Consider the following 13,878-nt stretch of genomic DNA (forward strand, 5'->3'; position numbering starts at 1 on the left):
CGTGTGTCATTGTGGCTCTTTTATCATAATGGTAATGATTGTAACAGTGCAAGGCTGTACACTGAGATGAACAACCAATGGAGAAACAAGAATTCTAATTTCCTGTATGGACTAGTGATGACTAATGAAACACTAGCCAAGGCTGTAGTGACTAGTGATGACTAATGAAACACTAGCCAAGGCTGTAGTGACTAGTGATGACTAATGAAACACTGGCCAAGGCTGTAGTGACTAGTGATGACTAATGAAACACTAGCCAAGGCTGTAGTGACTAGTGATGACTAATGAAACACTGGCCAAGGCTGTAGTGACTAGTGATGACTAATGAAACACTAGCCAAGGCTGTAGTGACTAGTGATGACTAATGAAACACTAGCCAAGGCTGTAGTGACTAGTGATGACTAATGAAACACTAGCCAAGGCTGTAGTGACTAGTGATGACTAATGAAACACTAGCCAAGGCTGTAGTGACTAGTGATGACTAATGAAACACTGGCCAAGGCTGTAGTGACTAGTGATGACTAATGAAACACTAGCCAAGGCTGTAGTGACTAGTGATGACTAATGAAACACTAGCCAAGGCTGTAGTGACTAGTGATGACTAATGAAACACTAGCCAAGGCTGTAGTGACTAGTGATGACTAATGAAACACTAGCCAAGGCTGTAGTGACTAGTGATGACTAATGAAACACTAGCCAAGGCTGTAGTGACTAGTGATGACTAATGAAACACTAGCCAAGGCTGTAGTGACTAGTGATGACTAATGAAACACTAGCCAAGGCTGTAGTGACTAGTGATGACTAATGAAACACTAGCCAAGGCTGTAGTGACTAGTGATGACTAATGAAACACTAGCCAAGGCTGTAGTGACTAGTGATGACTAATGAAACACTAGCCAAGGCTGTAGTGACTAGTGATGACTAATGAAACACTAGCCAAGGCTGTAGTGACTAGTGATGACTAATGAAACACTAGCCAAGGCTGTAGTGACTAGTGATGACTAATGAAACACTAGCCAAGGCTGTAGTGACTAGTGATGACTAATGAAACACTAGCCAAGGCTGTAGTGACTAGTGATGACTAATGAAACACTAGCCAAGGCTGTAGTGACTAGTGATGACTAATGAAACACTAGCCAAGGCTGTAGTGACTAGTGATGACTAATGAAACACTAGCCAAGGCTGTAGTGACTAGTGATGACTAATGAAACACTAGCCAAGGCTGTAGTGACTAGTGATGACTAATGAAACACTAGCCAAGGCTGTAGTGACTAGTGATGACTAATGAAACACTAGCCAAGGCTGTAGTGACTAGTGATGACTAATGAAACAGTAGCCAAGGCTGTAGGGACTAGTGATGACTAATGAAACACTAGCCAAGGCTGTATGTAGTGACTAGTGATGACTAATGAAACACTAGCCAAGGCTGTATGTAGTGATGCCTAATTAAACACTAGCCAAGGCTGTGGCTTGGGCTTTATTGTTGCATGTTCTTCCCCCACTAGAGGGAGATGTTCCTACATTACGTGTGGATCCACTCAGAAATATCAATTCTATGAGAAATAAAATACCTGATATTTGGTGTGCTAGTTATGGAAAACTATACAATGTGAGATATTTCAGAGCAATACAATGTGTGGATGTGATGAGAACATACTATAGAATAGCTAAACCCAGTCTCTAACATTTCAATGCAACAATATGTGTGGATGTGATGAAATCTACTATAGGAATACAGTGATGTATAGATATATCTTTGGTAGACAGTCTCTTCGTCCCCAATCGCACCCTATACCCTATATAGTGTGCTATTTTTTATATATTTTTTTATTTGACAAAAGCAGTGCACTACAAAGTGAATAGTGTGCCATAGGGGACACATTATCGCTAAGGATGTACCCCATGAGCCCCAGGGTGACCCCAATCCCTGTCTCTCTCTGAGTCTGTACCCCCTGAGCCCCATGGTGACCCCAATCCCTGTCTCTTTCTGAGTCTGTACCCACTGAACCCCAGGGTGACCCCAACCCCGGTCTCTCTGAGTCTGTAGTCCCCCTGAGCCCCAGGGTGACCCCAATCCCTGTCTCTTTCTGAGTCTGTACCCCCTGAACCCCAGGGTGACCCCAATCCCTGTCTCTCTGAGTCTGTACCCCCTGAGCCCCAGGGTGACCCCAATCCCTGTCTCTCTCTGGCTGCTGGTCTCACAGGTGCTGTGGCCAGTAATGAGGTGAAGCAGAAACTCCAAGAGTTTCTGTTGAGTAAATCAAACAAGGACCTGTCTACTGCCGGAGCCACACACATGCTCATCCACCACCCCAAGCTCTGGTACACGTAAGTACCCACTGTTGTGATTCTGTCTAGTAATGTCTTCCACTACCCACTGTTGTGATTCTGTCTAGTAACGTCTTCCACTACCCACTGTTGTGATTCTGTCTAGTAACGTCTTCCACTACCCACTGTTGTGATTCTGTCTAGTAACGTCTTCCACTACCCACTGTTGTGATTCTGTCTAGTAACGTCTTCCACTACCCACTGTTGTGTTTCTGTCTAGTAACATCTTCCACTACCCACTGTTGTGATTCTGTCTAGTAACGTCTTCCACTACCCACTGTTGTGTTTCTGTCTAGTAACGTCTTCCACTACCCACTGTTGTGTTTCTGTCTAGTAACGTCTTCCACTACCCACTGTTGTGTTTTTCTGTCTAGTAACACTGTTGTGTTTCTGGTCTAGTAACGCCTTCCACTACCCACTGTTGTGATTCTGTCTAGTAACTTCTTCCACTACCCACTGTTGTGATTCTGTCTAGTAATGTCTTCCACTACCCACTGTTGTGATTCTGTCTAGTAACTTCTTCCACTACCCACTGTTGTGATTCTGTCTAGTAACGTCTTCCACTACCCACTGTTGTGTTTCTGTCTAGTAACGTCTTCCACTACCCACTGTTGTGATTCTGTCTAGTAACGTCTTCCACTACCCACTGTTGTGATTCTGTCTAGTAACGTCTTCCACTACCCACTGTTGTGATTCTGTCTAGTAATGTCTTCCACTACCCACTGTTGTGATTCTGTCTAGTAACTTCTTCCACTACTAGAAAAATAAAGCAAGCACACCATTTTTCTTCAGGAAAATGAACTTTTCTAGTTACTATTTATCATTCAAAATGATGTATATATATTTATATATATCACTATTTGCCCCTGGCAAGAAGAAATAAACGAAGATTTGTGACGTGTTGGCGCTGTGTGTTCTGTGTCCAGGTCCTCCCACCACACGTCTCTGGACCAGAGTTCTTCTCCCCTGGGAGGCATGTCTCCTGTCTGCCACTACACACTCCCCTCCCCTCAGGACGGACAGGACGACTTCCCACTGAGGAAAACAGGTCCGGCCACACACGCACCCACGCACACACATAATAGTATGAACTGCTTGGCGGTCATAGATGATAATAGTATGAACTGCTTGACGGTCATAGATGATAATAGTATGAACTGCTTGGCGGTCATAGATGATAATAGTATGAACTGCTTGGATGTCATAGATGATAATATTATGAGCTGCTTGGCGGTCATAGATGATAATAGTATGAACAGCTTGACGGTCATAGATGATAATAGCATGAACTGCTTGGCGGTCATAGGTGATAATATTATGAGTTGCTTGGCGGTCATAGATGATAATAGTATGAACTGCTTGACGGTCATAGATGATAATAGTATGAACTGCTTGGCGGTCACAGGAGATAATAGTATGAACTGCTTGGCGGTCACAGGAGATAATGGTATGAACAGCTTGACGGTCATAGATGATAATAGCATGAACTGCTTGGCGGTCATAGGTGATAATAGTATGAACTGCTTGGCGGTCATAGATGATAATATTATGAGTTGCTTGGCAGTCATAGATGATAATAGTATGAACTGCTTGGCGGTCATAGATGATAATATTATGAGCTGCTTGGCAGTCAGATGATAATAGTATGAACTGCTTGGCGGTCATAGATGATAATATTATGAGTTGCTTGGCAGTCATAGATGATAATAGTATGAACTGCTTGGCAGTCATAGATGATAATAGTATGAGTTGCTTGGCAGTCATAGATGATAATAGTATGAGTTGCTTGGCAGTCATAGATGATAATAGTATGAACTGCTTGGCAGTCATAGATGATAATAGTATGAACTGCTTGGCAGTCATAGATGATAATAGTATGAACTGCTTGGCGGTCATAGATGATAAAAGTATGAACTGCTTGGCGGTCATAGATGATAAAAGTATGAACTGCTTGGCGGTCAGTATGAATGAACTGCTTGGCAGTCATAGATGATAAGTATGAGTCATAGATGAACTGCTTGGCAGTCATAGATGATAAAAGTATGAACTGCTTGGCGGTCATAGATGATAAAAGTATGAACTGCTTGGCGGTCATAGATGATAAAAGTATGAACTGCTTGGCGGTCATAGATGATAAAAGTATGAACTGCTTGGCGGTCATAGATGATAAAAGTATGAACTGCTTGGCGGTCATAGATGATAAAAGTATGAACTGCTTGGCGGTCATAGATGATAATAGTATGAACTGCTTGGCAGTCATAGATGATAAAAGTATGAACTGCTTGGCGGTCATAGATGATAAAAGTATGAACTGCTTGGCGGTCATAGGTGATAATAATATGAACTTTCTGTTCAATAAAGGAAAGGTAAACATGAAAAAAGTTGGGACTGAACTCGTAAACGGCGACCATGTCGCGTACAAACACACGCGATCACGCACAACAGCATACACTCAACCACACACACCAGCATACACTCAACCACCCACACCAGCATACACTCAACCACACACAACAGCACACACTCAACCACACACACCAGCATACACTCAACCACCCACACCAGCATACACTCAACCACCCACACCAGCATACACTCAACCACACACAACACCACAACCACACACAGCATACACTCAACCACACACAACAGCACAACCACCCACACCAGCATACACTCAACCACCCACACCAGCATACACTCAACCACCCACACCAGCATACACTCAACCACCCACACCAGCATACACTCAACCACACACACCAGCACACTCAACCACACACACCCAGCATACACTCAACCACACACACCAGCATACACTCAACCACACACACCAGCATCAATTGACCAAACTCAACCACAATCAAACTATTTCTAACACTTCATTCCAAATGAACTGCAGGACATTCCAAAGTCCTTTCTATCCTTCTATTCTCATGAGTGTTAACATTAAGGTACGTGTGGATAAATCCTTCAACAGACATCTTGTCCTCAACCAGTAGTGTGTCTGTCTGCAGGGTGGTACAATGACCTTCCATCAATGAGTTATTAATACAATGAATGTGCTGTGACCTCTGTCATCCCAGGGTTACCTCTGTGTATCCACACAGCATTTCCTGACCATACTGATGACCTGCTAATGACATCAGTTAGGCCTATTATGACCTTTGAACCTTCACCCCGCCCCCAAGGCCCCTCTCACCCCTCGTACCCCTTCAGGGGACCCCTTACTCAAATAATGGGGAGGGGTTACGAGGTAAGCCAGAGCAGTAATATCTATCAGAATCCTTCCTTCCTGTTTGACCTCTCCTAACACAGAGCCAGACGTGTGCAACCCCGACAGAACACTAACACACACTGTTGAGAATATCATACAAAACCAATGCAATCTTTTTCTGTTGTATTGTAAGTTGATGATGCTATATATTGTGTGTTATTTTCCTCACAAAGACATAGGCTACAATACTGTTCCCTAAGAACTATCTTTGGTTATTTATTGTGTTATTAGCGATAATACACAGACAAAAGCCAAGGCCTCACTGTTGGAGCTTCTCAGTTGAACAGTTAATGTACGACTTAAAGCACCTTTCATTTCTTCAGAGTTATGAGCTCCACTAACTCTTTTGAAAACACACAACTTGTCAGCAAAAGGCAGCTCAGGTTTGTTGGTTTAAAGCTGAGGATCTCTCTAGGGAACGCTGTATAAATAAGAATTATACCTCCCTCTTGGTTTCGCTGCGCCACAAGCTAAAACGGTTCATCATTTTGCTGTGAGGTCACGGAAATGACATTACATTCTTTCCCTTTTGTGTCTCGTCAAATTACGGTGGTAAACAATAGTACCTGTTTAATGACTTTACCACATGAGCTGGCAGATTGTGTATCAACACACTTTAGGGATCAGGCTAGGGGAATTATAGTGTCAGCTTTTTTAGTACTTTGTAATATACATTTAAGCTAATTTGTAGTCATTGTGCAGACTTTGTGGTTAAAATAACAATTGGGGAAGCACATGAAAGACAATTGTGTTTATTGTGTCTCTCTTTGAAAAAACAATCCCGCACCAGGAAATACCTCCTCTCTCTCTGTCTGGTAACATACCTGTAAACCTAGGAGGTTAGGAGTGGCCTGCAAATCCAAATAACCAGTTGCCAAAGTAAAATAATGTGCCTCGACCAAATAAGAGGGTTCCCAGAAATGATTTAGAATTTATCTTGCGAGGCAGACAGAGTCTTACCATCAATGCTTTAGCCTATGTTTACCTTTGACGCAAGCTGCAAAGAAACAGCACATTTATTAACACTGACAAAACTCTGCTTGCCTTATTCTTTGCAGGACAAAATTCTAATAATCCCTATGATCTTCCTTTTGGATTATCTTGAAATAATCTCTGTTTCTCTGAGTAATTCTTATGCATTGATAAAAGCCCCTTAATAAAAACATTTCCTTTGGATTCTAGAATCTATATGTGGTCATTTTCTGTGCGAGGCCCCCCCCCCCCATTTCTTGTCCGTCTTCATTAAAGTCCTCTGAGAGATTGGCATGCAAACACACAAAGGTGGTGTTGTTCCTGGACACGTTGTCCGTCATCGATAGCTGACACTCTGACAGGCAGGTGTCACTGAGTTAAGAGGACTGTTGCCGGGCAGAATGAAGTAAGACACCACTGTTTGTTTAAGCAAAAACAGCCTTCTGAAAACAAAGTGGAGGAGACTTTACAGGTCTGGATTGAGTCGCAAATGGCACCCTATTCCCTATATAGTGTACTACTTTTGACCAGGCCCCAGAGGGTTCTGGTCAAAAGTAGTGCACTATATATGCACTATATAGGGAATAGGGTGCCATTTGGGACACGGTCTGGGGGTTTGACTACCTGGTTTTTAGCTTGGCTGGCCGTAGGGTCTAACACCTTCTTTTTTGGGGGGGGGGGTTGCAGTTGTTGTGGTGAAACTGTACAATTTTAGCACTTTTATGATTTGCTTTGAAGCTAGCCACTTAGCCAGATGTCTCTGCTGGATAAGTCAAGAGCTACTGTACTGGTTGAATTAACAACAGTAACTTTTTTAGTTCCGTCATTTTGTTGTTTCTACAGCCACATGCCTTATGCATGCCCTTGTTTCTACAGCCACATGCCTTATGCATGCCCTTGTTTCTACAGCCACATGCCTTATGCATGCCCTTGTTTCTACAGCCACATGCCTTATGCATGCCCTTGTTTCTACAGCCACATGCCTTGTGCATGCCCTTGTTTCTACAGCCACATGCCTTATGCATGCCCTTGTTTCTACAGCCACATGCCTTGTGCATTGCCCTTGTTTCTACAGCCACATGCCTTATGCATGCCCTTGTTTCTACAGCCACATGCCTTATGCATGCCCTTGTTTCTACAGCCACATGCCTTATGCATGCCCTTGTTTCTACAGCCACATGCCTTATGCATGCCCTTGTTTCTACAGCCACATGCCTTATGCATGCCCTTGTTTCTACAGCCACATGCCTTATGCATGCCCTTGTTTCTACAGCCACATGCCTTATGCATGCCCTTGAAAGCCACAGAACCTTTGCCTTGGTTTGGACGATTTGAAAAGGATCAAACACGCTTCATTTGACAGGCTATGAAATATGAATTGTTGTTGTTGATGCATTTACATTGCAGTGGGAGATGGGGAGCCCAGGTGCCCTTGTGTTGTTCCATCTACTGTACCGCTACTAGTTTGATCCTGAACTTTCAGAAACTGTTTGGTGACTTTACTAGCGTGCAGAAAATAGATTTTATTTTAGACAGAAGAAGTGGACTGGCTGCTAGACATGGTGGATGTTTCAGTCTGGAAACCGAAACAGCCCTATCTGGTGAAAACACAGAGACAGGAACAATCACCCACAAACACACAGTGAAACTCAGGCTACCTAAATATGGTTCCCAATCAGAGACAATGACTAACACCTGCCTCTGATTGAGAACCATATCAGGCCAAACACAGAAACAGACAAACTAGACACACAACATAGAATGCCCACTCAGATCACACCCTGACCAAACAAACATAGAAACATACAAAGCAAACTATGGTCAGGGTGTGACAGTACCCCCCCCAAGGTGCGGACTCCGGCCGCAAAACCTGAACCTATTGGGGAGGGTCTGGGTGGGCATCTGTCCGCGGTGGCGGCTCTGGTGCTGGACGTGGCCCCCACTTCACCATAGTCTTAGTCCGCCACCTTGTCCGCTTCCTTGGCCTCCTAACTACGGCGACCCTACTACATGACCCCACTGGACAGAGGGGCAGCTGCTCGGGACAGAGGGGCAGCTGCTCGGGGCAGAGGGCAGCTGCTCGGGGCAGAGGGGGTCTGGCGCCTCTGGGCAGAGGGGGTCTGGCGCCTCTGGGCAGAGGGGCGGCTGCTCGGGACAGAGGGGCGGCAGCTCGGGACAGAGGGGCGGCTGCTCGGGACAGAGGGACAGCTGCTCGGGACAGAGGGGCAGCTGCTCGGGACAGAGGGGCAGCTGCTCAGGACAGAGGGGGTCTGGCGCCTCTGGGCAGAGGGGCTCTGGCGCCTCTGGGCTGACTGGCGGCCCCTGGCTGACTGGCGGCACTGGCGGCCCCTGACTGACTGGCGGCACTGGCGGCCCCTGGCTGACTGGCGGCACTGGCGGCCCCTGGCTGACTGGCGGCACTGGCGGCCCCTGGCTGACTGGCGGCACTGGTGGCCCCTGGCTGACTGGCGGCACTGGCGGTCCCTAGCAGACTGGCGGCACTGGCGGCCCCTGGCAGACTGGCGGCACTGGCGGCTCCTGGCAGACTTGGCGGCACTGGCGGCGCTGGGCAGACAGGTGGCTCAGGCAGCGCTGGGCAGACGGGTGGCTCAGGCGGCGCTGGGCAGACGGGTGGCTCAGGCGGCGCTGGGCAGATGGGTGGCTCAGGCGGCGCTGGGCAGACGGGTGGCTCAGGCGGCGCTGGGCAGACGAGAAGCTCAGATGGCGCTGGGCAGACGGGAAGCTCAGATGGCGCTGGGCAGACGGGAAGCTCCGGCAACGCTGGAGAGGAAGGCTCTGGCAGCGCTGGACTGAGTAGCTCTCGTAGCGCTGAACAGGCGGGAGACTCCGGCTGCGCTGGAGAGGCGATGCGCATTGTAGGCCTGATGCGTGTTGCTGGCACTGGTGGTACTGGGCCGAGGACACGCACAGGAAGCCTGGTGCGGGGAGCTGCTACCGGAGGGCTGGTGTGTGGAGGTGGTACTCGATAGACCGGACCGTGCAGGCGCACTGGAGCTCTTGAGCACCGAGCCTGCCCAACCTTACCCGGTTGAATGGTCCCGGTCGCCCTGCCAGTGCGGCGAGGTGGAATAGCCCGCACTGGGCTATGCAGGCGAACCGGGGACACCGTGCGCAAGGCTGGTGCCATGTAAGCCGGCCCAAGGAGACGCACTGGAGACCAGCTGCGTAGAACCGGCTTCATGGCACTTGGCTCGATGCCCACTCTAGCCCGGCCGATACGCGGAGCTGGAATGTACCGCACCGGGCTATGCACCCGCACTGGGGACACCGTGCGCTTCACAGCATAACACGGTGCCTGCCCGGTCTCTCTCGCCCCCCGGTAAGCACAGGGAGTTGGCACAGGTCTCCTACCTGGCATAGCCATACTCCCTGTGAGCCCCCCCCCCCAAGAAATTTAGGGGCTGACTCTCGGGCTTCCGTCCGCGCCGCCGTGCTTGCTTCGCCAACTCCATTCTCCGATAGCCGCCGTGCTTGCTTCGCCAACTCCATTCTCCGATAACCTTCCGCGCACTCCTCCATCGAATCCCAGGCGGGCTCCGGCACTCTCCCTGGGTCGACCGCCCACCTGTCTATCTCCTCCCAAGAAGTATAGTCCATACTCTTGCAGTCCAAACCGTACTCCCATGTCCATTCCTCTTTGCATTGCTGTTGCCCGTTACCACGCCGCTTGGTCCTGTTGTGGTGGGTGATTCTGTAACGGTTCTCTTTTGGTGAAGGAGAGTCGGACCAAAATGCGGCGTGTAGATTGCGATCCATGTTTAATCAACAAACGTAAACCACGAATCAATACAAAAACTACAAAAAAACAACAAACGTGGAAACGTAACGGAAACCGAAACAGCCCTATCTGGTGAAAACACAGAGACAGGAACAATCACCCACAAACACACAGTGAAACTCAGGCTACCTAAATATGGTTCCCAATCAGAGACAATGACTAACACCTGCCTCTGATTGAGAACCATATCAGGCCAAACACAGAAACAGACAAACTAGACACACAACATAGAATGCCCACTCAGATCACACCCTGACCAAATAAACATAGAAACATACAAAGCAAACTATGGTCAGGGTGTGACACCCACTGGTGACAGACGTTAGTTCAACGTCTATTCCACGTTGGTTCAATGTCATTTCCACGTTGGTTCAACGTAATTTCATTGAATGTTGATTCAGTGGGTCCTCGTCTCCTCTTCATGGTGTTCCATCTACAGACTTATTAAGGCCAGTGTGTGTCCAGTGGGTCCTCTTCTCTTCTTCATGGTGTTCCATCTACAGACTTATTAAGGCCAGTGTGTGTCCAGTGGGTCCTCGTCTCCTCGTCATGGTGTTCCATCTACAGACTTATTAAGGCCAGTGTGTGTCCAGTGGGTCCTCGTCTAAGGCCTCGTCATGGTGTTCCATCTCCATCTACAGACTTATTAAGGCCAGTGTGTGTCCAGTGGGTCCTCGTCTCCTCGTCATGGTGTTCCATCTACAGACTTATTAAGGCCAGTGTGTGTCCAGTGGGTCCTCGTCTCCTCTTCATGGTGTTCCATCTACAGACTTATTAAGGCCAGTGTGTGTTCAGTGGGTCCTCGTCTCCTCTTCATGGTGTTCCATCTACAGAGTTATTAAGGTGAAGGCTGTTTAAGAACTAAGCCCATAAGCATTACAAATGCTTCCTCTCCTCTGGAATCAGTCCATGTTAGGCTTCTCTAATCAGAAAAGGCCTAGCGGATTCATCGTGCTTTGATCACAAGACCATCCCTTGAATACATCCTTCACCCCCCCAAAAGCTTTTTATTCCACAAAGCAATACAATTCCACGTGATGAGCTTGTTTACTTGACCGTACATCCTCTTTGTGCAATGTCCAAGAATAGACGGGTCTCAGATCATGTGATGCCCCGGGCCGTGGTAAGACCAGCCTGACTTAGAGGAAAGGAGAGGTGCACCACCCTCATCTCCACTCTTGACCCACTTACCAAACGTGTGTAGCAGGTGCAGTGGAAGGAGGATTTCACATTGCTTTCTGAAACCAGGGGATATTTTAAGGCCTGGATGCCTGGAGGCAAAGTAACCCGCTCCTTGTACCTCCCCATGGTGAGACAATGATCCATTCTCATTTCAATAGTAATACAATCGGGTGAATCATTGTACATTTGTCTGGACTGGATGAGTTCATGGAAAGGTTCATGGATTTTGAAGCCGGTGGCTTTTGATAAGTATCGTAGAATGACTTATGAACAGGGAACTGAATCTGGTCGAGCTGTATAGCTTACCCAGCTGAGCCGAGCTGTATCTGAGCCAGCTGAGCCGAGCTGTATATCTGAGCCAGCTGTATATCTGAGCCAGCTGAGCCGAGCTGTATATCTGAGCCAGCTGAGCCAGCTGTATATCTGAGCCAGCTACATATCTGAGCCAGCTGTATGAAAATCTGAGCCAGCTGTATATCTGAGCCAGCTGAGCCGTATCCCAGCTGTATATCTGAGCCAGCTGAGCCGAGCTGTATATCTGAGCCAGCTGTATATCTGAGCCAGCTGTATATCTGAGCCAGCTGTATATCTGAGCCAGCTGAGCCGGAGCTGTATATCTGAGCAGAGCTGTATATCTGAGCCGAGCTGTATATCTGAGCCAGCTGTATATCTGAGCCAGCTGTGAGATATCTGAGCCAGCTGAGCAGAGCTGTGAGATATCTGAGCCAGCTGTATATCTGAGCCAGCTGTATATCTGAGATGGAGTGGAGAGTTGTATATCTGAGCCAGCTGAGATGAGCTGTAGGCATATCTGAGCCAGTTGAGCCAGCTGTATATCTGAGCCAGCTGTATATCTGAGCCAGCTGTATATCTGAGCCAGTTGAGCCAGCTGTATATCTGAGCCAGCTGTATATCTGAGCCAGCTGTATATCTGAGCCAGTACAGAACAGTTCAAGTTTGTATGAAAAGGGTATAAAGGTAAGGCCTTGTAGCCAACAGCACACAGTATCCCAGCATATAGTCTTTCTGGAAGGCTCGGTCCCAAATGGCACCCTATTCCCTACATAGTGCACTATGGGCCCTCTGGGCCTGGTCAAAAGCAGTGCACTATATCGGGAATAGAGTGCCATTTGGGACATAGCCTATGAGTCCCCCTAGCCAGCCACCTGGCCTTGTCTTGGTCCGGCAGCCTAATGGAGAAGGCATCACACTGACAGCAGAGTTAACATTGAGATGTAGTGGAGACAGTTATCACACTGACAGCAGAGTTAACATTGAGATGGAGTGGAGACAGTTATCACACTGGCAGCAGAGTTAACATTGAGATGTAGTGGAGACAGGCATCACACTGACAGCAGAGTTAACATTGAGATGTAGTGGAGACAGGCATCACACTGACAGCAGAGTTAACATTGAGATGTAGTGGAGACAGGCATCACACTGACAGCAGAGTTAACATTGAGATGTAGTGGAGACAGGCATCACACATTCAGCCTCCACCAACCTCCAACCCAGGACTTTCTAATGTAATAACCTGGTTGTTGTATGGACATGTTAAACACATCGTGGCCCATTCATATTGCTACCTGTTTCAGTTGGGTGATGTGTTCTTGGCACTTTGCCAGTTAACCAATGAAGTGGCCCAGGTGTTTGTATCAACGTGAGAGCTGTGTTAGTTAGAGATGTCTGCTGCCAGCTTCTCTTCCTGTTGCGTCGTAGGCAGGTAACGCTACCACTGGTTTTTCCACATAGACTAATGAGATGCGTCCTAAATGGTACCCTTTGCCTTAAAAACAGTAGTGCACTATATAGGGAATAGGGTGCTATTTGGAACACAAACACGGTGACAAAGTCTGTCCGTTTCCCACTTCGCCGCTGTCTGGCGTTCCCGTGGCGACGGAGCGCTTGGTGGCAGCGAACGGAGCAGTGCTAAAAATAGAAAGCAATCAGGGCAGCGGGGCATGAAGAGGATTTATGAAGACTCCCTGCAGGGCTTTCGCTCCCTCTGTCTCGCTCTCTCTCTTCCTCTCTTTCAGTACCCCTCACTCACAGGACGGATGGCTGATAGACAGGGAAAGAGAGGGGCTGGTGCTGCTGTATTTGACAGGACTCTCAAAATAGAAGCATCTGGCCCTGTCAACACCCCCCTAACCCCCCCCCTCGTGTTCTCATCTCCCCTCGTCTCCCTTGTGCAACATCACGTCTATGGTCGCATCACAAAAACAACCCTTCTCAATAATTGATCTCAGGGAAAGGATAAATAATTGAAACAACATGGTGTTTAGTTATTGTATAATACTGAGATGGCCGTTTATGTAAC

At 47.6% G+C, this 13,878-nt stretch overlaps 1 protein-coding gene across 6 annotated transcripts in view; it reads left to right on the plus strand.

The window, feature by feature from the left end:
* hdac9b (histone deacetylase 9b) overlaps positions 1–13,878 on the plus strand; it is a 64,528-nt gene that overhangs the window by 25,473 nt on the left and 25,177 nt on the right. For 4 of the 6 annotated variants that reach the window (XM_042314570.1, XM_042314567.1, XM_042314569.1 and 1 more), the window contains 2 exons: positions 2,196–2,328; positions 3,255–3,376. In XM_042314570.1, coding sequence (XP_042170504.1) covers positions 2,196–2,328; positions 3,255–3,376 — 255 coding nt within the window. The remainder of the gene's footprint in view (positions 1–2,195; positions 2,329–3,254; positions 3,377–13,878) is intronic. The other 2 variants (XM_042314571.1, XM_042314568.1) reach the window with 1 other exon arrangement.

The sequence above is a fragment of the Oncorhynchus tshawytscha genome, unplaced genomic scaffold (assembly GCF_018296145.1).
Source record: "Oncorhynchus tshawytscha isolate Ot180627B unplaced genomic scaffold, Otsh_v2.0 Un_contig_2371_pilon_pilon, whole genome shotgun sequence".
Lineage (NCBI taxonomy): Eukaryota > Metazoa > Chordata > Actinopteri > Salmoniformes > Salmonidae > Oncorhynchus > Oncorhynchus tshawytscha.